General features: G+C 40.2%; 2 protein-coding genes across 2 annotated transcripts in view; one reads left to right on the forward strand and one right to left on the reverse strand.

Annotated features, from left to right (window-relative positions):
* Positions 1-12,287, forward strand: part of POLR2B (RNA polymerase II subunit B) — a 41,476-nt gene extending 29,189 nt beyond the window's left edge. The window contains 10 exon segments of the mRNA XM_028507806.2: positions 3,854-3,970; positions 4,953-4,991; positions 4,994-5,026; positions 6,082-6,332; positions 6,413-6,502; positions 6,742-6,849; positions 7,700-7,813; positions 8,205-8,365; positions 11,039-11,234; positions 12,020-12,287. Coding sequence (XP_028363607.1) covers positions 3,854-3,970; positions 4,953-4,991; positions 4,994-5,026; positions 6,082-6,332; positions 6,413-6,502; positions 6,742-6,849; positions 7,700-7,813; positions 8,205-8,365; positions 11,039-11,234; positions 12,020-12,109 — 1,199 coding nt within the window. The 3' untranslated portion in view covers positions 12,110-12,287.
* Positions 12,202-25,417, reverse strand: part of IGFBP7 (insulin like growth factor binding protein 7) — a 68,583-nt gene continuing 55,367 nt past the window's right edge. Inside the window, exons 2-5 of the mRNA XM_028507809.2 lie at positions 23,615-23,724; positions 14,838-14,954; positions 14,088-14,214; positions 12,202-12,467 (exon numbers count right to left, since the gene is read on the reverse strand). Of these exons, the coding sequence (XP_028363610.1) occupies positions 12,448-12,467; positions 14,088-14,214; positions 14,838-14,954; positions 23,615-23,724 (374 nt within the window). The 3' untranslated portion in view covers positions 12,202-12,447. The remainder of the gene's footprint in view (positions 12,468-14,087; positions 14,215-14,837; positions 14,955-23,614; positions 23,725-25,417) is intronic.

A 25,417-nucleotide genomic window follows, 5' to 3' on the forward strand; every position in this document is an offset into this window, starting at 1 on the left:
GGAGATGGTGAGAGCCTGGTGGTGGGGTCTGCGTGCCTTGCAGTTCTGTTACAGTTCCATGCCTTAATCATGTTACCTATTTTAGAAACTTTGAGATAATTCAAACTTAAAGAAAAGTTGTAAGACTAGTATAAGTAACTCCTGTATACTCTTCATCCAGATATCCTAGTTTCTATTTTGCCACATTTGTCTCATTTTTTCCCTTCTCTCTCTCTCTCTCTGAACATTTGAGAATAAGTTGCAGACATGAAGCCGCATCACTCTTTAGTTCGTCACTGTATGTTCCCCCAAAACAAGCACAGCTCCGTACTACAGTCATCAAATCAGGAGGTTAACATTGGTACCCATCTAGTCAGTAATCCCGGGTTCAGATTTTGCCAGTTGTCCTCAAAGTGTCTTGTTGGGTCCAGGATCTATTTAGGATTGTGCATTGCATTTGGTTGCATGTCTCATTGAGTCTTAATCTGGAATAGTTTCCTTAGTCCTTTCCTTGTCTCTCATGACCTTGACACTTTTGGAGAGTTCCAGGCAAGTTACTAGGTATGCCCCATGCTATTAGAATGTCTTCTAGGTTCTCTCATGTGACAGCACTAAGAAAAATATATATATGGGTATATCCAAAATTTTCTATCTCTGTATAGGAAAGAAATCGTGGAGTTCACACCATAGTTGTTATTTTAGAACTGCAGTCCTCTCACAGTGAGAAGCCTAGACCCCCATTGTTCTTAGTATATTTGCTTTGCTCAGTCTGTTGCTGGAACCAATCTCCTGGCCATCCTGGATGAATTACTGGCCCTGAGCCCTGCGTAACACACCAGCCACATTGGCTAACTTCTGAGTGCTGACTGAGCGCAATGGGCTAATCAGGCTATCTTAAGGAAAGGTCATTCTGATTAGTATCATTCCTATTTCTGTGGAGTACTGTTACCCTTGTTTGACATCTTTCTGGGAGCAAAGGTCCATGTGACAAAAGTTCACCTTGACTTAAAGTGGGTCTGTGGCTTTGAGCCTCCTCAGTGCTGAGCCGAGGCTTAAAGTGGGTGAGGACAAAAGTGGCAGGAAGGCTTTGAGCCGGGCTGACTTGATTGCACATGTATATAGTCCTTGAACTGGCAGACATTTTTAAACAAAGTTAGTACTATTTATCGAGATTCATTGGTGTGTGAAACACTGTCTAAGGTGCTTTACACACCATTTCTAAACCTCATAAAAGCTTTGTGGTGTTTCTTCACCTGCAAAATGAGAATGATAATAGTACTTTGTGATGATTAAATGGTTAAATCCACTTAAAAGTCATGGTTTAAGTGCCTCTCGTAAGGGAGGAATAAATGTCAGTAACAGTGGTGGTTATACCATCTCTGTTTTACACATGTGGAGGTAGGGGCAGAAGGGTTATTTGCCTAAAGCTACATAACTTAAATATATAAATCCAGATTTAAACTCTTGTGTATGTTTGATCTTTTGGACCAGATACAGGCTTGATCTCTACCCCCCCCCCCCCCCCCCCCCCCCCGCTGCCTTTCCCTTTCTTGTGTTCTTTTCACTGCGTTGCTGCTTCCTGATTTTGGACTATTAAGCTAAGGAAACAATTAAATAACATCCAGAAGTGTACTGTTTTCAGCTAAATTCAGCTGACATCTCATACCTGCCAAAATACTGTGGGTAAGGTTGTAGGATGGAGGAGGTTGCCTCCTGGGCATTAGTGGATGTGACCTATGTGGGCGATCCAGGGATTGCCTCACAGGGCCAAGACAAGTTGAGCACCTGTGGGCTGCATACCTGGAGAGAGTGGGGCCATAGCAGTGCGCCATGGAAAGGTGAGGACATGCTAGGAGGTCTTCCCATCCATATATCACAAATGTCACTTATGTCCTAGGATCACATCACATCTCCCAAGACCCTGAGGTTTCTGCAAATTCTCAGTTCTTTTCAGGTCTCTCTCCGCCTTCAAATCCTGCATTATGCTGCTTGGCTGTGTGAAACTTAAAATTCTTCTAGCTCTCCCAAAGAATGCACACAAAAGGATGATGACCAATGTGGATATTACTGAAGAGTTCTTAGAGGAAATCATTTCGATTTCAGAGGAGTTTTTATTGCACACCTGAGAAGTGACTCTGACTTTCCTGATCTCTTCTTGACTGCCTGCTACTAGGGGGCTTTATCTCTGGCCCTTCCAGGAAGGGCTCAGCTTCCCTGACACTGTCCTGCCCTTGGAGAATTTCACACTCTCCTTCTTCCCTAAGCAGAGCATTCTAGCGTTTTCCGCTCCCAGGGCAAATACTCCAACACGAGCAGGTGCTCAGAAAAACAAGTGCCTTCTTTCTATGATCCTTCATCCCTAGAGAGCAGTCACATTTATAGTTAGCACAAGCATTTCGTGCTATGTTTTAAAGGGGCCTGCTATCTCAGATTCCTGCAGGACAAGGCTGGGCTGGTGAGTAGTTGGTGAGATGGAGAGAGGTTTGCCTGTCTCTTGAGTTTGGCCTGATTTAGCTTGAGCTGTGGTTGTGATGTGTAGGTGCAGACCCAGTGATGTCAATATATTTTTCAAGAAAAGTTTGAAACCTGAGCTTTTGTGTGAAATTTCTTTTTAAATGTTAGGAATGAATTCAGGTTAAAAACAGACTCTGGAATCAGCTGCCTTGGGCCAGTGTGTTTAAAAACAGCTGCGGAAAGCTTCCTGCAGCACAGCAGTCAGAGCTTTCAAGGGGCAAATGCGGTTGTTAGGGAGCAGGGGCTGCCCTTCACGTGCACCCTTTCTCCAAATCTGCTTGTCCTTTGGGTGGGGGTGAGTGGGACTTGGAGCAGTGTGGCCTAAGTGTCCCAGGCCAGCAGCACGGCCACCCCCTACCTACACTCCCCTTGTTAAAACTGTTATATCCCTGTGTGAATTCCTTTGAACTCACAAAGGAGTAAATGAGGGTGTGTCTTTATGAAGGGTGGGTTTGTTTTTTGAAAATTGAATTTTGCTTTAAGGAAGCAGATATAAAAGATTTATTCAGAATTCAGATAGCCAGAACATTCAGTAATCCAGATTTTGGTTCCTTTATATTCTGTAGTCATAGTTATTATTCCACATTTGAATATTTTAAATCAAGGTATTTTGTTAACTGTACATTTAGAGTATAGCAGATTTTAATTTTTGGAAAAATCTGATGATTTACAAATATGTGGATTAATGTTCATTGAAACCATACTTGCATTCAAAAGTCATTTCTTATATTGTTTGTGTGTTTCTGCTTTTTTTTTTTCTCTTGAATACTTGGTATTTTTTTTTTTTTACAGTCTCATCAAAAGTAGTTAGGCAGCTGGGGAGGTCTGGAGCAACTGGGAGTAAAATTGTGGTGGTGAAGAAATAATACCAACTTTTTTGGTGGCATAGGAAGAGGATCTGGGAACACAGCAGGGCTGGGAAGAGGTAGTACCAGGTTCTGACCTGAGAAATCAGCCCATTGCTTTTTAACTTGGGATCATGGATAATTACTTAATTAGCTCTTTCTGATAATGGGAATAATAATAGTACAGCCTTGTTATGACACGGGGTTACTATGAGAATTATGAAACTTGGCTTGGGGAGGTGCTTTACAAATCTGAGGTAACCTGTATATATATCACTAGTCCTAAGAAAGAATACATTGGGAATGACTGCTCTTAGGATTTGCTTGTATTAAATGTTAAGCCATTGGAGTAGTTTGCCTCACAGACTGCTATTCCAGGAGGAGTAGATGTTGATAGTTGCCATGGTGAAAAAGCTGTGGCAGATACAGTGAAATAAAATTGATGTGAAAGAAAGGGGCAGTTTGTCTTTGTTTCCCACACGATGCTTTAATGTATGCTCTTCCATGCACCACAGGTATCAACTCAATTGTGGCCATTGCATCATATACCGGATATAATCAAGAGGACTCTGTCATCATGAATCGTTCAGCTGTAGATCGAGGCTTTTTCAGGTCAGCACTTTATAAAAGTTGTTCAATACAGAAATGATGGAAATATTAATGTGTTAATCAGAGAAATTCTCTAAAAATAGGTTTGATTTATATGTCAACTTTTGGTGGTCTTGAAGGTCTGACTGGGAGAAATTCTGATCTGATAACAGAAATTTTTTGTTAAGATACTTAATCTTTTGCCTCCATTCACGAAGCTTGTGGCTGTCTGGCAGGCACATGCTGCTGTGGGTGCCTGTGTAGAGCTTAGTGTGGTGAAACCAGTGCCTTACTCCGGAAAGCAGAAGGCCTGGTTGATGGCCTTGAACTGCCGAAGAACACTGCTTCCTGTATCTCAGGATTTTCAGATGCTAATATTTTGAGCCCCATCTCCACCTTTTTTGTAAGCAAATGTGTGTTTGTGTTTAGATAATACAGAAACATCTAAGAATAAAACAACCCTGTAATCGTAAGACCCATATATACCGGTAAAATTATAATGTGTTTCTTTTTAATTTTCTGTTATGCTATTTATTAAAACAGTTTCAAATCTTCAGCATATGCTGACTGGTTAAAAAACTGGAAATTTAGAAGAGGATGGATTTTTTTGGTGTAGTTTCAGAGGCTAAGCACTAGGGCATAGGGGTAGCTCTGGGGTAGCAATGGGAGGATGCTCATTTAGGGTAGGAGGGTGGACTCAGTGACATTAGGTCTTCCTGTTCTCACATATAATTCCAGCTGTGTTAAAGTTATGGGCCAAATGCCACATGTGTGGCCACGTAATACCACTTAGGACTTAATTATGACCCTTAACACAGTTAACTCTTACCCTAAGTTCATGATTACCATAAGTTCATAATACCACTTATGACTTAATTATGACCCTTAACACAGTTAACTCTTACCCTAAGTTCATGATACCAAGTAAGTAAAAATTATTGGTATGTTCTAAGTCCTTTTACTAGAGGAAAATAGAAGTTGCCTTCAGAACCATGTGTTTTTTAGGTCTGTTTTCTATCGATCATAACAAAGAACAGGAGTCTAAAAAAGGATTTGATCAAGAAGAAGTTTTGAGAAGCCTACACGTGAAACATGCCAGGGTAAGTGATAACAACATTAAATTATGGAATTCATACTTAATTTACCATGGTTTTCCTAATTAATTTTTGGGGTTTTGTTTCTCCCCCCCTTTTTTTTTTCCTGCCATGTAGGAGTATGGTTGTATGTCATTTAAAGGTCATATTTAAGAAAATATGTGTGTTTACCAAAAGTTTTTGTACCTAGGAGTGGGCTTGGTGTCAGTTCTCCTGTCCTGGCAGATTGTGCTTTGAGGAGGGTGCTTGTAAATCAGAGAGGTCAGGTGATTTCACGGGATGCACCTCAGCTTCGTTTTCACTTGTGCAGTGTATGTCCTGTCCCTTAGTTTGTGTATTTGCACGGAACTCCCTCCCTCCTTCACGTTGTGGTGTGACCGTATTTGTCTAGTCACAGTATTTCTGTACATTTACCAAATAAATGATAGGGTATCTTAACATTTTTTGTATCTTCTAAAAAACTCAAACTTATTTCTAGTTGTTACTATTTTTGTAGACACTTAGAAAATGTGTGTATAGTAGTATGGATAGAATGTCCCAGGGAAACAGGGTATCTCTGTTTCAGTTTTGACTTCCAGTAGTATTACATGAAGTAAAATGTGTTTTGTTCCCTAGGCAGCTTCCCATTTCTTCATTTTCTGGGCTGGCTCTGTGCAGTAGAGAATTTCTGTCCAGTAGAGTTAAGATTACATAAGACAGAATTTAAAATTGCTGTGGGTGGATGTGTGTAGAGGGCATAGATATTTTCTCATGTAAGGTAGAGATCAGAAGATGGCGACACACTTACCCAGAGTCGGCCAGCAAATGGAGAATCTCATTTTCCAGGGCTCAGTCCAGAGCTTTTTTATGGAGTTTAGAATAACTTGTAATATTTGGAGTAAGGGCATTCTAGTATTACTACACATAGGGTCATGGTGTGTGAGAGAGTCCTGTGAACTTCTCTGGCTTGGAATTGATTTATGTATTTGGTTTTTAATCTTTAGGGGGGATTAAGTGACATTTTAAATACTCTCCTATGTGGTAGTGCCATTTCAGAAAATTCCACGTCTTTTTCCTCATAGGTATGAGGCATGCCATTTACGACAAGCTGGATGATGATGGCTTGATAGCTCCTGGGGTTCGTGTATCAGGAGATGATGTTATTATAGGCAAAACAGTCACCTTGCCCGAAAATGAAGATGAGTTGGAGAGCACTAATAGGCGCTATACCAAGAGAGACTGTAGCACTTTTCTCAGAACTAGTGAGACAGGCATTGTGGATCAGGTTATGGTAACCCTCAACCAGGAAGGATATAAATTTTGTAAGATAAGGGTGAGTATAGTTTTGTCACACCACTGTTTATAGAAAATAAACCAGGTTGACTTAAATAACTTATTTTTATATGAATTCAGGTACGGTCTGTTAGAATCCCACAGATTGGAGACAAATTTGCCAGTCGACATGGTCAGAAGGGTACTTGTGGTATTCAGTATAGACAAGAGGTAAGTTGTTTCTCTAATCTCCCTCACTCCTAACCCAGTTTTGTTGGACATTTCATTAGATCAAAATTTGCTTTAACTTAAGAATCGAAAGGTGGTAATTGCTTGACATTTAATTTTATTGTTGAATAATATGAACATACTATATTGAACAGAATTCAGGACATAGAAAAACTTAGGTGAGAGGGGACCTAGTTCCATAGCTAAGAGATTTAAGGTTCTTTCTAAACATTTCTTTATAGGATATGCCTTTCACCTGTGAAGGTATCACCCCTGACATCATCATAAATCCCCATGCCATCCCCTCTCGTATGACTATTGGTCACTTGATTGAATGTCTTCAAGGGAAGGTAAGAGGTTTTCTTTAACAATATGGGTTCCAAGCTAATGTTCCTTCCAGAATGATAGGTATGTTTTCTCATGTTTGAGCCAGGGTACCTTGGAAAAGGCTAGTATGATATGTTCTTGCTTCTAAATTGGTTATAATTATGCCTTTTCTCCTCTCCAAAATTTGCAGTTATGGCTACATCACAATTTTTATAAAATTTACTACACCCAACCTGTACATATACAGGGGTGGGCAAAAGTAGGTTCATAGTTGTGCATGTGGAAAATAATACAATCATTAGTAAATAATACAAGAATAAACTCTTTTGTGTACTCACAACTGTAAACCTACTGTTACCCATCTCTGTATATGTTGGTTATACTTTTGTTTCTTTCTATAGATGAAGTGTTAATTCATTGATGGTTAATTGTCAGCTTAATTTTATTAGTTGTGTGTGCATTTTTCAATGGAGGTTTTCTGTTTTTAAGTGTCTTAAGGTACAATGGCTGCAGCCCAACAATTGGATGACTTAGTTTTAGGGCATTAAAATGTTGTTTTTCTTGAGCCATAGGAAGGATTTGGGAGTCTCTTTTTGGTAACTGTTCCTATGGATAGGTTCCTATTTCAAGTGTTATAATTGAGGGTTTTTTTTTTTTTTTGGTAAATTTAGTTATAAATACTATGTTAATAAGTAGTTATAAATACTGTGTAATAAAGTTACCTTATAATATAGCTTTTCAGAACAGATTTTTTTTTTAGGTTCAAAATCTTTCCTTTTCTAGGAAGGACTTTTAATTGAATATATGATTGATATAGATTTCTAAAGGGAGAATGAAAGAAGCATCCTTTTAAAGACTACTTTTTTTTAAAAGGTTTCCGCTAACAAGGGTGAAATTGGTGATGCCACTCCATTTAATGATGCTGTTAATGTACAGAAGATTTCTAACCTTTTATCTGATTATGGCTACCATCTCAGAGGAAATGAGGTATGCTTGCTTTTACATTTACTAAATTGCTTACATTTGTTATGTATATTCTTTTTTGTATGTGTGTAGTTTCATCCTTAAAAATTAAGCCTTTTATTGAGGTATAACATATACTTCAAGTATGTTCATAAAATACAAATGTAGAGCTTGGTGAAGTTTCACAGAGCATGCATGTGTTACTGGCTCCAGAACTCTGTTATGCCTAGACCTACTCTCGAGTCCCCTCGTACCTCACTCCCCCTCTCCAGGGTAACCATTTCTTGACTTTTAACAGTATGGATTAGTTTTGTGTGTTTTGATTTTTAATGAGAATACAATCATACAGTATATGCATGTATATTCTTTGAACTTGTTTAATATTTTTAAGTCTGTGCTTCAAAATCTGTTTCAGGTCCTGTACAATGGATTCACCGGCAGAAAAATCACATCACAGATTTTCATTGGTCCCACTTATTACCAGCGTTTGAAGCATATGGTGGATGACAAGATTCATTCTCGTGCCAGGGGGCCTATTCAGATTCTTAACAGACAACCCATGGAGGGCAGATCCCGGTAAGAGAACTGAACCATTGTCATTGTTATTATTAATTAGCTTTTTTTTCTTTGATGAAAAATGTGAAACACAGAAAAATAGAGATGATGGTATAATGAACCTCCATGTTCTTGTCACCCCACTTCAGTAATTATGAACTCAAGGCATTGTCACCAACCACTGGTTATCTTTAAGCACAGCCCAAACATACAATTTCTTCTGTAAATATTTCATCAAATATTTATAAAAGAGTGGTTCCAAACATACAATTTCTTCTGTAAATATTTCATCAAATATTTATAAAGAGTGGTTCTCCAATATCTTGATTCCAGGACCACAAAGAGCTTTTGTTTATGAATTATATCTATATGTAAGTATATGAGGATTATTGCCCTCATGTAGATAGATAAGTGGTTGGACAAGGGAAACATATTTTAATAGTGTTTTCAGGTGATTGTGGATATGTTTCTTTGGATGTTACACCAAAGTGACAAGTTGTAGTTTCTCATAGGCTAGTTGTAATGTAGAGTCTGAAACCATAGTAAGTGAATTTTTATATTTATTATATTAAAATTTGTCAGCCTGTTTTTGCACTTCAAATGTATCTTTTACACATGCATGATTTTGTAGCATCATAGTTGGTCATTTGGAAAATATTGGTTCACTGAGTTATGCACATTTTTAAATGTTGACATATTTCATTATACCAGAAAAAAATTCACATTTGTGACTATCACCACTAAGGTCATCAGAATAGTCTTAAAGTATTGGGAAGTATCAAGCCCATAGTGTTGGATAGAGTTTTTCTCAAATTCTAATTATGGATCAAAAACTCAAATTTTTAATCATTTTCAGCAAATTCTTCAAATTGTTTTCTTGGAAGTAAAAGGCTCACATTGTTCCTTTTCAGAAAATATTCTGCCATATAAGTCTGAATTAACATAATTTGGTGTTATCATTGGAGGATTAACATGTTTGGAGTCAGCTATTTTTTTAAGTAGAAAAGATATTCCATGGTCAAAGTGACTAGTTCGGGTGCTTTTCTTCAAGACTGTCCTGTTCAGTATTCAACAGAAGTACTTTATGAGAACTTCCCATTTTGTCATAAATATTAAAAAGATGTGTATTCAAGAGTCAGGTTTTAATAAAACCAACCATTTTTACTGCTTATTACTGATGCTCTTAAATCAAATGGGCTTTTCCCCTCCTTCACTCACAGTAGAAAACAAGACAGCTGGTCAGGTTTGGTTGCCCTGCCTTGATGTGTGTTCAGGTGCCAGCAGTTTTTATTCAGTTGCTTTGCAACCGTCAGTGCAGTGTCAGCAGAGTGAAAGAAGCAGATGTGTTGTTAGTATTATTGTAAAAATAGTTTTCACATTCACGGGGTCCACAGACAACCTTTGCTTTAAAAGATTAGAACATGAAAAACCAAAAACTAACCACAGAGGTTCCTTAATATTATTAAATATGTAGTGTTCAAATTTACCTATTCCTTGAATAATTTTTCAGAAGGTTTGTTGGTTTTAAAACCTTCAGAATACAAATAAGGTCTGTGCTTTGCAGTTGATACTTCTCTTAAGCTTTTTAAATCTATAGGCAGCTTTGCAGCTTTTTTTCCCTCGTAATTTGTTTGTTGAAGAAACTGGGTTGTTTATCCTGGAGGGTTTCTCCCAGTCCAGATTTTGCTGTATAGATTGCATTCCTTTGCAGTTTGGATTTTTGCATTCGTGGGCTGTGTGTTCCTGTTTTTCTTGTGATTAGCTAGTCACATCTAGAGCCTTGATGAGATGATGTGATTGTGTTCAGTAATACTTCATAGGTGATTGTACACTTCTGATATCTGGTTGTCTCTCTCGACTTTAGCAGCTATTAACTAATAATCATTACCTAAAGCCATTAATCAGATAAGGATTGCAGACTGATGAGATTCTAACCTTATTATTCCTTTTTCATTTATTTGCTAGAATACTTTTATAGAAGAGAAGCTTGGTTTCATCAACTGGTTACCTGGTGACATAGTTTGTATAGTAAAGGCAGATAAATGCTTCATTCTCTCCCTTTATTTTCCAGTTCATGAATTGGTTGTCTATCAACCTTCAGAGTTGACCAGTGATTGATTTTTTGGTGATAACATTAGAAACTCAACTGACTTGATGTTTTTGTGTATTAAGAATGTTAAGAAAGCCATCACCATTCACCTGCCTGGCCATCTGAAGAGCATGCTTTATTTCACTTCCACTCTGGGGAAACCAGTTATTGTTCACTTGTTCTTCCCACTACTTCTGCCAGCATGCCTTTATTATTGCAGGCGTGATTGCCTGGGAGACTCACTCATGGAGAAGCTACTTTATTTAGATCAAATTTTGTTATTCATTTTAGAGCATAAAGTTGAATTCTAGTAAGTTGAATTAATGTGAGGCTCTACTCTATACCTCATTGTATTTTATGAGGAAAATTATATGCTACACATGAGGATCTAATGTGTTTATTCTCTTTGGGGACCTTCTAATGTACATCAGATAGTTGGTAGATTTTGGTAGATTTCTCCCCTCCCCACCATGGAGAGCGAATGCTAGGGTATACAAATTAGAATCTAGTTCTCCATTACTAATATCCTTCTTTACCTTTGCCATCAGTGAAGGTGGTGTTAACATAGAAAAATACAAAGTAATCTGTTGTTTTTCCTTTAACAGTGATGGTGGCCTGCGTTTTGGAGAAATGGAACGAGATTGTCAGATTGCCCATGGGGCAGCCCAGTTTTTAAGGGAAAGATTGTTTGAGGCATCAGATCCGTATCAGGTTCATGTTTGCAATCTTTGTGGAATAATGGCGATCGCTAACACCAGGACGCATACGTATGAGTGCAGGGGCTGTCGAAATAAAACCCAGGTGTGTAAAGACTTTGGTGGCCGTTGATATCAGTTTAGTATGTAACCATGTTGGTCTAATCACCCTGGCAGATTTAGTGTGGCAGAACAGATTGGCATTTTCACAATTTTCAATAGGTACCTTTATAAGATACCTAGTTTTAAATGGAAAAAAAACCAAAATTAGATTTTTCTAAAAATCAGTTTAAATTTTACCGTAGTATTGTCTCTAAGCTGTTCATCTTTTGGAAAAGGCCTTGTAGAAGGAATTTTATTTTATTTCTTATCATTTATTTTATTTATTTTTCAATTACATTTACATTCAATGTTTTTCATGCTATTTTTTTTTAATTGTTGTTCAGGTACAGTTGAAAAACCTATTACTTAAGAAGGGTGAATATAGCTCTGGCTGGTGTGCTCAGTGGATTGAGTGCTGGCCTGCGAACCAAAGGGTTACTGGTTCAATTCCTAATCAGGGCACATGCCTGGGTTGTGGGCCAGGTCTCCAGTAGGGGGTGCAGGAGAGGGAACCACACATTGATGTTTCTCTCCCTGCCTTCCCCTGTGTCTAAAAATAAGTAAATAAAATCTTTTTTTAAGAAGGGTGAATATAAATGGTCTGGCACAAAGGGTGAAACACTAAAGCGTATTAAGAGAAAGGACCAATGAAGGCCAACTTTGTAGGAAGTTACCTTCCTACTCATTTATTCCTCATCTCAAGTACCAAGTCTTTACCTCTTTCTGGGGTAGGGAAGTAGGCTCATTTCAGTACAACTTTGCTAATTACTTCTTTGTTTTTCCTTTCAGATTTCTTTGGTGCGAATGCCCTATGCATGCAAACTGTTGTTTCAGGAGCTTATGTCTATGAGTATTGCTCCTCGAATGATGAGTGTTTAGCTCTTTTAAAAGAGTCATCGTAAGATACTTTTAAATATCTTTTGTGTCTTGTCTTTATGAAGTGGCTTTAAAAATAACAAATACGAGCTACATTGTGAGAAAAAGCATTTTATTTGTTTCATTTGATGATATGCATGCTTTTCTTCTGTAAATAGATAATAAATTTTTGTAGATAATCTTGATGTGTTGTCTTTATTTTGTATTTCATTATGTAAAACCAGTGAGTATAAGTAAGGTGTTAGTGGACTGGATGAAAAGAAACTGATTATTAGGCAAGAACAGGTATTGTAGGTATCCATGATTACTTTTAGCTGTGCAGACTAATATATTCTTCAGGTTTATAGCTTGGCACCTTCACCTGTTTAAAAAAAAAAGATGAAAAACCTAGTTACATGTTTGTACATGGTTGACTTTCTGATTTTTAGCTATTTTAGTGTTTCCAAGTAAATGATGTTAAAATGTGGGGATAAAGGATATACCGTATGCATGACTTGGGGGAGTGCTCTTTGGAGGTTGAGCTATATACCATTTTAGATGCAGAAGGCAAATTTGTTGAACTGGTCTGTGTCTAAGCATGGACCTTATGGAATGGCAGAACACATTTTGCAAACGAGCATGCTGAGATCCAGAGAAGCTAAGAACTTTCCTTTGTCACCCGGCTCTTATTGAAAATTTAAAGTGGAATGATGACTGGCAGAGCCGAGGCTCAAACACATGACTCTTAGCCACTGCTCTGTTTCATCTCCTGGCTTTACACGTCTTGGCTGAAGAGAGTCTGATGAAACACCTTTACTTGATGTTTCTTCCTTTGATACCACAGCTGAGTGATCCGCATACAGGAATGGTTTGACAAATGCTGACAGTAAATTTTGTATTTTTGGTTTAAGGGCAAGCCAATCCAGACATCATCCTAATAGAACTATATACTGTAAATACAAAGCTGCATTATTATGACACCACCAGGACAGGTGCTTGCGAGGAAGCTTTTGACAGTGGAGTGTGGGTGTAGGCAGAACAGAGTTGGGTACCTGCCATTGTACTCTCCTTTCTGGCTTTTATAAAAGCTCATGGTGATGGACCCACAATTCTTTCCTTTTAAATGGGAGTTTAATATAATAATCACAACACTAAGGAAAAATGTAGATAGACAGAAAGTTATGGGATACTGTGTTAGCCAAAAAGTCTGTATGGTTTTTTTCCGTAAAATAAAAGACACGTTTTTCATTTTCACCAATAACTTCATTGATTTGGACATTTTGAGTATATTGGTTATCTCCCATGTGGTATAACATTAATTCTCAATGTCTCAATTTGATCACTATCAACTTCAACTGGTCTACCCAAGCATGGAGCATCGTCCAGCAAGAAATTTCCGGCACAAAACTTCACAAACCACTTCTGACACATTTGGTCAGTCACAGCACTTTCTCCAGATACTGCACAAATCTTTTTTTGCATTTCAGTTGTGTTTTTACCTTTCTTGAACTAATAAAGTATAATATGCCTAAAATGTTGCATATTTTCTTCCCTCTTCAGTATTAACATGGTGACACAAGAGTTCATGAATTTTGATGTTTTAAAAAAAATGAATGCTGATATGACAGCTATGACAGTACAATAACAAAATTGTTTTGAAGTTAAAGGCAACTAAGCGCTACTAGAGTGATCTTACAGAAAAGACCAAATGAACTTTTTGGCCAACCCAATATAAGTCATTCCAGTCAAGTTTGAGTTTTTGTCTCTTACATAAGAGATAAGGTGAAATCATCTAAGTCATCATAATAGCATTCCATCAGCTGTCTGAAAGGGACTTTCAGAGCTACACGCTCCACATTTTGATTACATACTTAATGCCCTGTGGAGTCCTACCGTTACAGAATTTCATTAAGAGCTATGTTTGATAACTTCAAATTGGTTCTGTCCTTTATCAAGCAGAAACACTAGTCATTTTTAAGTGGTGGTGAGATTTATTACCTACCTTTTTTCACTGGTATTTCATGTAAGCTATTAACCACTGTAATTTTTGCTGATGCTGAAGCCTGTCCTTGGGAATTGGAGGCATGGCACTCATACTCGCCTGCGTCCTCCTTACTGAGAGGGGATAACTGTGGGAGAAAAAGGACCATTAGTGCTTCTGTGCTGCTCCTCTCTTTTTCGAGCGGATTCAATTAAGTCATTATTTCATAATTTTCCTAAGATGACCAGGGAATTCACAGCAAAGACACTGCTAGAAACAGTGCAAGTCCTGTGCTAGGAGAAGCATACAGCTACCATATTTGGTCTGCTGGGAAGATTCATACTCTGAGGAAATGTGGACAACTTTTGGTCACATTGCAAAGGTTCAAAACTGGAGAGGTGCATGGATCAGTTTGAGGGAATCTGTGATAGGGTTATGATCGAAGTACTCTATCCATGATCATTCACGGCTATCAGAGATCAAGTAAAAGAAAGTAACTAATAATAGTTGACTAAAGTAATTAATGGCTTGGATCATTTAGTTGGCTGTGAGAATTTTGCTTTGAACTCTTAGGAAAAAAAATTTGTAGTTCTTGTTTATTTGTTGGTCAGTTTCAAAATACCCAATAAACCTCCGCTGTTTGTTTAGTTTCCTCTGAAAGCGGAGCAGCAGCACCATGTAAGTACGTTCAGCCTGGTGTGCATCAGGCATCTTTGCCACGTCCGATGAATCTAATCCCAACAAAAATCCGTGCCGACTCTTGGTACTCACCAGCACCCAGCCAGTTACTTCATGCTTTTCTGGGCCGCCTCTGGTCTGAATGGCCAGGTTTTCCCGGTCACCAGGCAAGAGTTCTATCCTCTGAAATCCATCCTCGTCCCTTTTTACCTGCAAAAAATGGGGGAAATAGTCACTATGTCCTCTGCACTGAATCATGAGCTTGGAAGTGGCCACATTTCTGTAATTGCACAAGGGGTACATCAAACTTTAGTGAAATTAAAACTAGCAATTTTCACATTCCTGTTTCCTGAATATTTACAAAAATATTCCTGTTGGTTTTCATCTAAGCTTACATGTTTTAAATTAATGTCTTTCTGCATGCTTGGGGAATACATGTTACGTTCTCCTGCCACTGGCTACCACCATTCACTCATGCCCTTGTAAATTCTCCTCAGTGCTGGGCCTTCTCTTGCTTGCCAAGTGTATTGACTGACAAACTGCGTCACCCAGTGCTAGGTAGGTTTGATGCTTGGGGTCTTGTGTAGGAGCCCAGATCCAGGGTTCTTCCTTCAACCCACACATCAATGGAAAATAGGTTGAGTCCACGGCCAATGCCAGCCCTTTGTTCTGAGGGTGAAGGGTTCATCAAATATTTACTAAAGTCCTGAGAACAAAAAATGCCTGTCAAGTACATACCTCTGTCATTGTTCTCATGACAACACTTGCTGCCTACCCCTGCACATCTCACCATGAGGGTCAGGGTGGGTTAAGAAAATTGTTTCCTTGATTGTAGGCCAATAGCGAACACTGCCCTAACTTTCCCCTTCATTTGAAAAGGCAAACTGTGCTCATTATGTAAACTTCGGAAAAGATACCAAAATTCACAGAATAAAATTTACTTGTAACTCCTCCATTAATACACCTTTAGCATAAGTTTCTAGAAGTGGAATTAAGTCACAGAGGATAAATGTATTTTAAGGCTTGTTATAATGATGTGTTTTTTTTTTAAAGGGTACATGAAGCGATGTTTATTCCATCCCAGGTTCTTTAAAAGATAAGCTGATGATTATGGATATTACCTTTGTAATTAGAAAAAACTTACAATTTCAAACAGGTAGTTTCCTTTTTGTTTTTTATAATGAAGCAAATCTTGAGTTTAAAAAGGTCCAGACCATAGTATATACTTTTTTTTTGACACCCTGCATCAGTATTGGCCATCCTACACGTAACTCCACTCTCACCACACAGTGTGGCTAAGCCGTTGTCTCAGCTTCAGACCCACTGTTTTCTCTGTTTTCTGATGCCAGGGCTGAGACTGTGCAAACCATGTAGGATCAGATCAGGCCAACTCTATAAAGAAGATCTAGCATCACTGGTTTGGAATGCCTGGTTTTTGCTGCTGCGCTTTTCTCCCCTAGGGTTTCCCCACATTGTCACTAATAGAGAAAACCTGGTATTTTTGTGTTTTCCCCATGAATGTTATAAAACAAAGCTGATAGACTCAACAAGCATCTTTTTCCTTCAGTTCCCCCAGTTGCTGGCAGAAATGGTTTATGCTAGTGCTGATTTTGAAATAGCTGTTTACAAATGGTTTCTCATGTGTAAGTATTAATTTGATTCAATGGCTAAAGGAATACATCCTTGGTCTTCATTTACGGAATTCAGGATTCTTGAAGGGTTCTGTGTGTGACCAAAGCAGAAAAACACTGCAGCAGAGAAACCGAGCGTCTGAGCATCCGGGCCGTCACTCCTCAGGTCTGCAGCTCTTTATGAAGACCTTTCGGTGCCCGTTAACCTAATCCGCTGTGCACAGAGAAGTTGTTCTTATCAACTGTTTTGATTGGAAAATGAATACTTACATTTAACAGAAGTCATTTTAACATATTGTAAAAAGTTAGTACACCATGTAAAAAATACAGAGAAAGGTGTCAAGAATTTTTACATGGCAAATACCTGCTTGCTTCTTTAAGGGGAGAGTTTTTTAAAATTTATGTTTTACAAGATGAAGCTGGATAAAAGTGGCTTCTAAGGTGATTGTACAAATATGTAACTGGCTGGAAGTGCCTCAAAGTCTGAACTTGAGAAATTTGTAGTGCAGAAAAAACTGCCTAGTAGTGACAGCTGACCATACAGGGCCAATCAGGGAGAGAATCAGAGGGAGACCAGGAAATCATTTCAGGCCCCTCTGTTTGTATTTGAGCTGCAACAAAATCTCCCTGAATCCTACTATTGCAGATAAGCAAATAATAAGAAAAAGAAAAGTGCCACAAACAGTGGTGGCAAAACTGCGTAGCCACATGCAGAAGTGAAACTGGACCACTATCTTATACCATACGCAAACACTAACTCAAAGTGGAATAAAGATATGAACGTAAGACCTGAAATCAAAAGACTCCTAGAAGAAAAAACATAGGTGGTAAGCTCTTCGGCATCAGTCTTGGTGATGATTTTCTAGATGTGACTCAGAGCAAAGGTGACAAAAGCTAAAATAAACAAGTTGGACTACATTGAACTAAAAAGTTTCTGAATGGCAAAGGAGACCATATGCAAAATGGAAAGGCAACCCACTGAATGGCGAATTAGCAAATTTCATACCAAGTTAGTATCCAAAATATATAAAGAACTCGTACAATCCAACAGCATACACACACACACACACACACACACACACAATCAGAGTAAGAAGTGGGCAGAGGATCTGAACAGACATTTTTTCAAAGAAGGCATACAGATGTCCAACAGGTCCATGAAAAGATGTTCAATACCATTGATCATCAGAGATACACAAATCAAAAGCACAAGTAGTTGTCTCACACCTGTCAGAATGGCTATCATCAAAAAGATAGTGTTGGTGAGGATGCGGAGAAAAGTGAACTGTTGTGCACTGTTGGTGGGAAAGTAAATTGGCACAGCTATCATGAAAAACAGTATGGAGACTCCTCAGAAAACAAAAATAGAACTAGCATAACCCAGCAATGCCAGTTCTGGGTACTTATCTGCAGGAAACAAAATCACCATCTTGAAAAGATACCTGCACCCTTATATTCATTACAGCATTGATTATAATAGCCAAGACATGGCAATAACCTGAGTGTCCATGGGCAGATAAATAGATGAAGACAGTGTGGTATAAATACATAGAGGGGAATATTATTTAGCTGTAAGAAGGAGAAAATCTTGCCATTTGCAAAAACATGGATGGACCTTCAGGGCATTACACTAAGTGAAATAAGTCAGAAAGAGAAAGACAAATGTATGATCTCAGTTATATGTAGAATCTAAAACACAAGAACAAAAACAAAAGCAAAATAACCCCCAAGCTCATAGATACAGAGAACAGACTGGTGGTTGCCAGAGATGGGTATGGGGTAAAGAAGTGGATGAAGGGGGTCGGTCAAAGGTACAAGCTTCCAGTTATAATACGTAAGTCACGAGGATGTAGTGTACAGCATGGTGAGTATAATCAATACTGTACTGCATGTTTGAAAGTTGCTAAGAAAGATCTTAAAAGTTCTCATTGCAAGAAAAAAAATTTTGTAACTACCTCAAGTGACAGATATTAACTACAGAGACATAGTGTGGTGATTTCACTATGTATACAAATATCAATTATATTATATACCTGAAACTAACGTAATGTTATATGTTAACTATACTTCAACATTTTCTTTTAAAGTGATTACAGAAGCAGGATGGCTTAGTTGGATTCCTACAGGGTAGTGCATTTTAAGGGTTTACTAAATTTCATGGAAACTTTAAAGGACATTTATACAGTCCAGAACATACATTTTAGAAATTTTATTTCTTGATTTTAGACAGGGGAAAAGGGAGGGTGGGGGAGGGGAGGGAGAGAGAGAGACAGAAAGAGACAGAGAGAGAGAAACATCCATTTGTTGTTCCACTTATTTATGCATTCATTAGTTGACCCCTGTATGTGTACGGACCAGGGATTGAACCCACAACCTCGGTGTATCAGGTTGATGCTCTAACCAGTGAAGATACCCAGCCCAGGCCCAGGACATATTTGTTGTACCTTTATGGCAAGTTTCAGGAGAGTTTATGATAAAATAGAATATGTGTCCGTTAAAACTTTGAGATCCCCAGCCACTGTAAACAAATGATAAAATGACTGTCTAGGAAAAAATATTTATAATACAGGAGAAAGGGTCCATATCTTTAATGTACAAAGCCACAGACTGATAACAAGAAACAATCCAATAGAAAAATGGATAAAGGATATGAATAGGTAACTTACAAAAGAGAAAGTCCAAATATGAAGATATTCTCAATGTAGTCAAGGAAATAAAAGCAATAATGTGATGGTACTTTCACCCATCTTTAACAAAAACTAAAAGGAGGGGTAATACTCCGTGCTGGAGAGGATGCAGGGACATGGCCCCCCACACTGCTGGGATGTGCGGACTGCTCCAGTCCATGTGGAGAATAATCTGCAATATCCATGAAACTAAAATCTTTTGACTTATTCACAGAACTTTTGGGGAACTCTACCCTATAGGGGAAAAAGAAGTACACGTAGGATATGTGTACTTGGGTGTTTAGGGTAGCATTGTTTAATGGTTATGGCACACTCGTACTTGGAATATTATGTAGTTACTGGAAGCAGACCTGGAGGGATGCCCATGAAGTATTTATCGAGCAAAACAAGTTTCAGAGTGATATGCACACTATATTCTCACCTCACTCCACATACAAAGGGTATTTACTTGTATATGTTTGGACATAAACGAGGGTATGAAAGATACAAACCAGGGCAGTTCCCATTGGAGACTATGAACTCTTCCTTTATACATCTTTGGGTAGTTTCTCCTTATCATCATTATAACTTAACTGTGTATTTGTAATTAAAAAAAAGAATATTCTTAGAAGTCGTAAAAGCCTACATCTGAAGAAATGTTCAGGCAGGAGCCCTGGCTGGCGTAGCTCAGTGGATTGAGCACAGGATGCTAACCAAAGTGTCGCAGGTTCGATTCCCAGTCAGGGCACATGCCTGGGTTGCAGGCCATGGCCCCCAGCAACCACACATTGATGTTTCTCTCCCTCTCTTTTTCTCCCTCCCTTCCCTCTCTAAAAATAAATAAATAAAATCTTAAAAAAAAAAAGAAATGTTCAGGCAGGAAAAAAAGAACTGAATAGGGAACCTCCCCATCTCAGAAATATCCAAGTGTTTGGAAGGAAGGACTTTTGGGTGTTTTATCTTCCTGTAAGTATCACCTCTGACTTATTTGGTTTATGTAAATAAGGCTATTTCAGTTCATTTTCCCATTTTAAAACATTGCCCTTGGAACCTTTTTTTTTTAAAAAAAAAGATTTTATTTATTCATTTTTAGACAGGGGAAGAGCAGGAGAAAGAGAGGGAGAGAAACGTCAATATGTGGTTGCCTCTCACGCGACCCACACTGGGGACCTGGCCCATGACCCAAGCATGCACCCCAACTGGGAATCGAACTGACAACCCTTTGGTTCGCAGCCCATGCTCAGTCCACTGAGCTACACCAGTCAGGGTTGCCCTTGGAATCTTAATAGGTGAGGAGTTTTGCTGGAAAAGCATGGGACTTGTTAACATCGTGAGACAACTACTGGTCAGGAAAGTACAGACCACTCACCAGGCTGGACAACCAGAGGAAGTGTTGCTGTAGCCCTGAAGTGTCTGTCTCAGGGAGAAGTCTTGTCCTGTTTGTTCTGGGTCTGCTAAGAGTCCTTGAGTATGGAAGACATGCCATCTTCTTTGAACCCCTGTTTAACAAGCGGGGATTCTAACACTCCTGTCTGAAAAGCAGTTCTATGTGTAAACTGGGGTTGGACATCATGTGAACTTCCAAGTCTGTATTCTTAACAGTTTGTTTACAAGGGTAATGGGGAGAAAACAAATGTCCTGTTTAATTATTTAAGTCATGACTTTTAAAAGTGTTTTGACATGGCACATAGTGAGAAATACATTTTGCATTGTGATGTGGAATATACAAAAGAAAAATTCCAGGAAATGATACCTTTACTAAATGTGATGCCTTGAGATATTTTCTGTCCTATTTTAAAGAGATTTTATTTATTTTTAGACAGAGGGGAAAGAAGGGAGAAAAGAGGGAGAGAAACATCAATGTGTGGTTTTCCTCTTGTGAGCCCCCAACTGGGGACCTGGTCTGCAACCCAGGCATGTGCCCTGACTGGGAATTGAACCAGCCACCCCTTGGTTTGCAGGCAGCACTCAGTCCACTGAGCCACACCAGCCAGGGCTTCTGTTCTATTTTTTATTTTTAATGAAAATGCTGGTTGTGAGCCCTGCATTACATGCAGGACTCACTGATGAGTCGTGATCTGCAGGTTGAAAAAGCTGCTTCATTTCATGAATGTGGAGAATTAGGTTATGAAGGTGGAAGAAAATCAACAGAGTCTAGCGGCTGGGTTTTTGCTTGTTTCTGGTGAATATGTAGAACATTATTTTTTTCTTGTCCCCCTCTCCCCAGGTCGTTTCCTTTACCCCCACCCCCCAATTGACAAGCCCCAGGAAAGCCCATGGGACCTGCCCCAAGCAATTCAAGAAACCTAAAGGAAAAGGTTCCCCAAGCAGATTTATTCCCCTGATATTTTTGTCCGTTAGCTGGGATGGGGCAGAGAGAGGGCTGAAGAAATTATTCTTGGCCAGATTTGTCAATGAAGTCACAGTCCAGGGACACTTGGGTCACCCTGACTTCTCACTGTGCAATCCCTAGAGCGCTGCAACAGAGCCCTGTATGGCTGATCTTTGCAGATGTTGTTCCTCCGCCTCTTCCCCACCCGCCCTCAGCCCCCCAACCAATAACTTCCAAATAATCAGTGAGGATCCTCGGCGGCTTTCGCCAGAGGCCGCGAGGTACATGCCCACTGGCGGCGTTTTTGCTCTTCATGGCTCCCCGCCCCCCTTTAAAAAATAACCTATTGAGGTGAGATTTCACTGCTTTCTTTAACAGAAATTCCAGCTGTAAAGAATGGTTGTTGCTCTCTATCCACCCACACCCGCAGACATTTTCTGGAAAAACCCTGCGTTCACTCCCACCAGAGGACCCCGTGGGGGCGATGCATCCCTTTGGCCACATGGGGGCGCCGGAGGTTGGCAGGTGATCAGTGGGAATTTTACAATGCCCTAGATAGAGAGCGGAAAGAAATTTCCTCTGGGGTCATTAATCTGTGGCAATAACGTGAAATTGGAGCTGCCAGTAACAATATCGCCTACAGTGTAGAGGAAGCTTTCTGAGGTGGAAGGAAAAAAACAACACTACCAGTACAGTGGAAGCAGAGTCAAGAGCAAAGAACCTGACCACACTGTACCGGGATCCGCTGCTCTTGAGGAATGGTCACCACTCCGCCCTTGCCCCCGCCCCCCCTCCGTTCCCCGTACCTCCCCCCCCCCCCTTTTTTTTTGCCTAAATTAATTTGAAGTGAGTTTCTCCAACTTGCAACAAAAAGAGTTCTGGTGCCAAAATCCTTCCTAGAGCTCCAAAAGTTGCTCCTGTAGTCAGACACCAAGCAAACAAAATAGCCAAGAGACCATGTCCGTCTTAGAGCTTGCCGGGGAAGGACACCTGCCACAGAGAATGTGGCTCTGCCTGTTTACTTAAACGGATTTTCTTTTTGTTAGCGTGAGTCTGATGATATTTGCTCAACAGGATTGTTGCAGCATCTAAACGCGTGAAAATGTATAAAAAAGGAAATATACAATAACGTACAGTACAATTGTTAAGTATTATTTGACCCAGCAAATGTTTTCCCTTCTACGGACAGGCTGAGACTATGCTGGCCTTCGAAGTCAAGACAGTGGTACAAGATAATGCCACTGGAAAGGAAGCATTTCCAGGAACAGCACCTAACAAACAGTGCAAATAATGCATCTGACACCAAGCCAATTGATTTTACCTGCTTTATTTCATGTAATCTTTACAAGAATTGCATGCTACTTTCATCATGCAGGGGAGGCCTAGAGCAGTGGTTCTCAATCTAGGTAATTTTTCCCCTGGGGGACATTTGGCAGTGCCTGGAGACGTGTTTGATGGTCACAGCTGGGAGGGGGGCGGCCACTAGCATCTAGTGGGTAGAGGCCAGGAATGCCGCTAAACATCTTACAGGGCACGACAAAGAATTATCTGCCTCCAAATGTCAACAGTGCTGAGGCTATGAAGCCCTGGCTTAGGGAGAACTCAGCCAACCTGAGTAAGAACTCACATTCTTAACCATTATTCTGTTTTTTTTTTTAAATACTCACCTGAAGATATGTTTATTGATTTTAGAGAGAGGGGAAGGGGGGAGAGAGAGAGAAATAGTGATGTGAGAGAGAAGCATTGACCTGTTGCCTCCCGTACACATCCTGACTGGGAACCAAACCCGCAACCTAGGTATGTGCCCTGACTGGGAGTCAAACCTGCAACCTTGTGGTGCACAGGATGATGCTTCAACCAACTGAGCCACCTGGCTGGGGCATTAACCACTATTCTTAAATCACATGCTTCAGCCTTCAATGGGGACACACATACACACACACATCCGTGCATGCACATGTTCCTCACACACTGAAGCACATGCATGCTCCCATGTGCACACATGTGCATGCTCAGAGGGTGGGTTTGGGTGTTCAGCATTATAGTTCTCCAGTTCCTAAGGCTCCCTGTAAAATCACTGGCTGGATCTCGGGGATGTGGGTGGAAGACTGGCGTAAGGCTTCACCTTTGAGGAGGGGCAGGCAATGGAACAGGCTGAGGATTTTAGGTTATTACCGCCCTTGGGCAGAAAGAGAGGAGCTTGCCAGTCTAGGATGTCTTTCTGAAATCTGTGTCACTGACCTTGTTCCAGATGAGGACGGGGGTTGGGATTCCGATGACCTCACAGCTCAAGTACACCTTGGCACCAGTGACATTCCAGATGTCCTTGGGGGGGGTCACAATGGAAGGACCTACAAGAGACGGCACAAAGACAACATATTTTTAAAGGCTTTAATGTCAGTCAGCATGATAGGAAATAAATACTTGATTATGTTTATGAGGCCGTCCCTCAGTGAATTGTCTGAAGTGAATTTCAAAGACCAGATGGGCTTCCTCCTGCCACCAGCATGGCTTTAAGCTATGCTTCGAGAATGCACACATCTAGACCAAAATGATAATGAGGAAGACAAATTTATTGTTTCTAAGATTTTCTTCTCTCTCGAATCATGCTTAAAGGAGTTTGAATTTACCAGCTGTTTTTATTTTGGGGGGTGGGGGGTGACCACATGCAACCACTCCTTGATTAATAAACAAAACAAACCCAAGAAGGTGTACGAAAACACACTGAGTACCCTGAAAAGACAGTAGTCCCTGCCTTAAGAAGCTTAGGATCTGAGGCTGACGAGTCAGGGGCGATAGAGCAGGGATGGAAACTTTCATCAAAGAGATTGGCATGAAGTGCGTGTGACCTGGGAGACTGGAAGGAGACACTTTTGAACAGAGTGGCCCGGGTGTCAAGAAAGAAGGTGGAAGGAAGGGTCTTTCTTCCCAGCTTCCTAGGTTGGGGGAGCAGTGGGTGAGGGAGAAGCAGTGACAGGTCTGTGGGGTGTGACCAGGGCCGCCAAGGAGAGGGCTCTTCCCCAGGATTCTCAGTGTCCAGGTCCCCGGCAGTGCACGCTGGTAAGTGGGGACACCTGTCAAAGAACTGTCTGAATAGAGTCACCGGTATGGGACCAGCCAGGGAGAGCCCAGAGTGACACTTCCCTGTCCCCTCAATCCTGGAACACAGGCCTTCTCTATCATATCCCCTCCAGTAAGAAGCTCCTTAGCACCAATGTAAATGATATGTCTCCTTTTCTTTTTAAAGATTTTATTTATTTTTAGAGTGAAGGAGGGGGAGGGAGAAAGAAAAGGAGAGAAACATCACTGTGTGGTTGCCTCTCACCAGCCCCCCACTGGGGACCTTGCCTGCAACCCAGGCATGTGCCCTGACTGGGAATCGATCTTGTGACCCTTTGGTTTACAGGCTGGAACTCAATCCACTGAGCAACACCAGCCAGGGCAGATATGCATTCTTTTTTGTTACTAAAGAGGTCCTGAGGTTGGCAAACTACATACAGCCTGTGGGCTGCTTGCTTCCGTGTGGCTTATGTGGTATTTGCATTTGTAAGTGGTTGGAAAAAAATTAAAAGAATATTTCATAATGTGAAAAATTTAGGAAATTCACGTTTCAGTCTCCATAAAATAAAGTTTTATTGGAACACAGCCATGCCCCGAGTGGAGCAGTTGTGGTGAAGACTAAATGGCCTAAAGTGTTTTCTATTTGTCTCTACACAGGAGAGGTGCAGATCCCTGCTCTGATCAGCTGAGGGGCAAGCCATACTGAGATAAGACATCCCGGGAGAGTCTCTGGACTTCAGTGTGTTACACATGACCCAGAGCAGATGCAAGTGCACTCAGGGCGTGATTTCTGCTCCAGCTCTGAAATGCAGCCCTTTTGAAGCCAACAGATATTGGAAGATCGGGACTTGCTAACAGCTCTTTCCTGCTGAGGTGCCAGCTCCCCAGCATCTGCAGCGGAAGAGACACGTATACCTACTTTTTCATAGGTGGAAATCAGAATTTTACTTCTGCTAATTCCGAATGCCAGGTTCCAGGCACCAG

Source organism: Phyllostomus discolor, chromosome 1, assembly GCF_004126475.2.
Source record: "Phyllostomus discolor isolate MPI-MPIP mPhyDis1 chromosome 1, mPhyDis1.pri.v3, whole genome shotgun sequence".
Classification (NCBI taxonomy): domain Eukaryota; kingdom Metazoa; phylum Chordata; class Mammalia; order Chiroptera; family Phyllostomidae; genus Phyllostomus; species Phyllostomus discolor.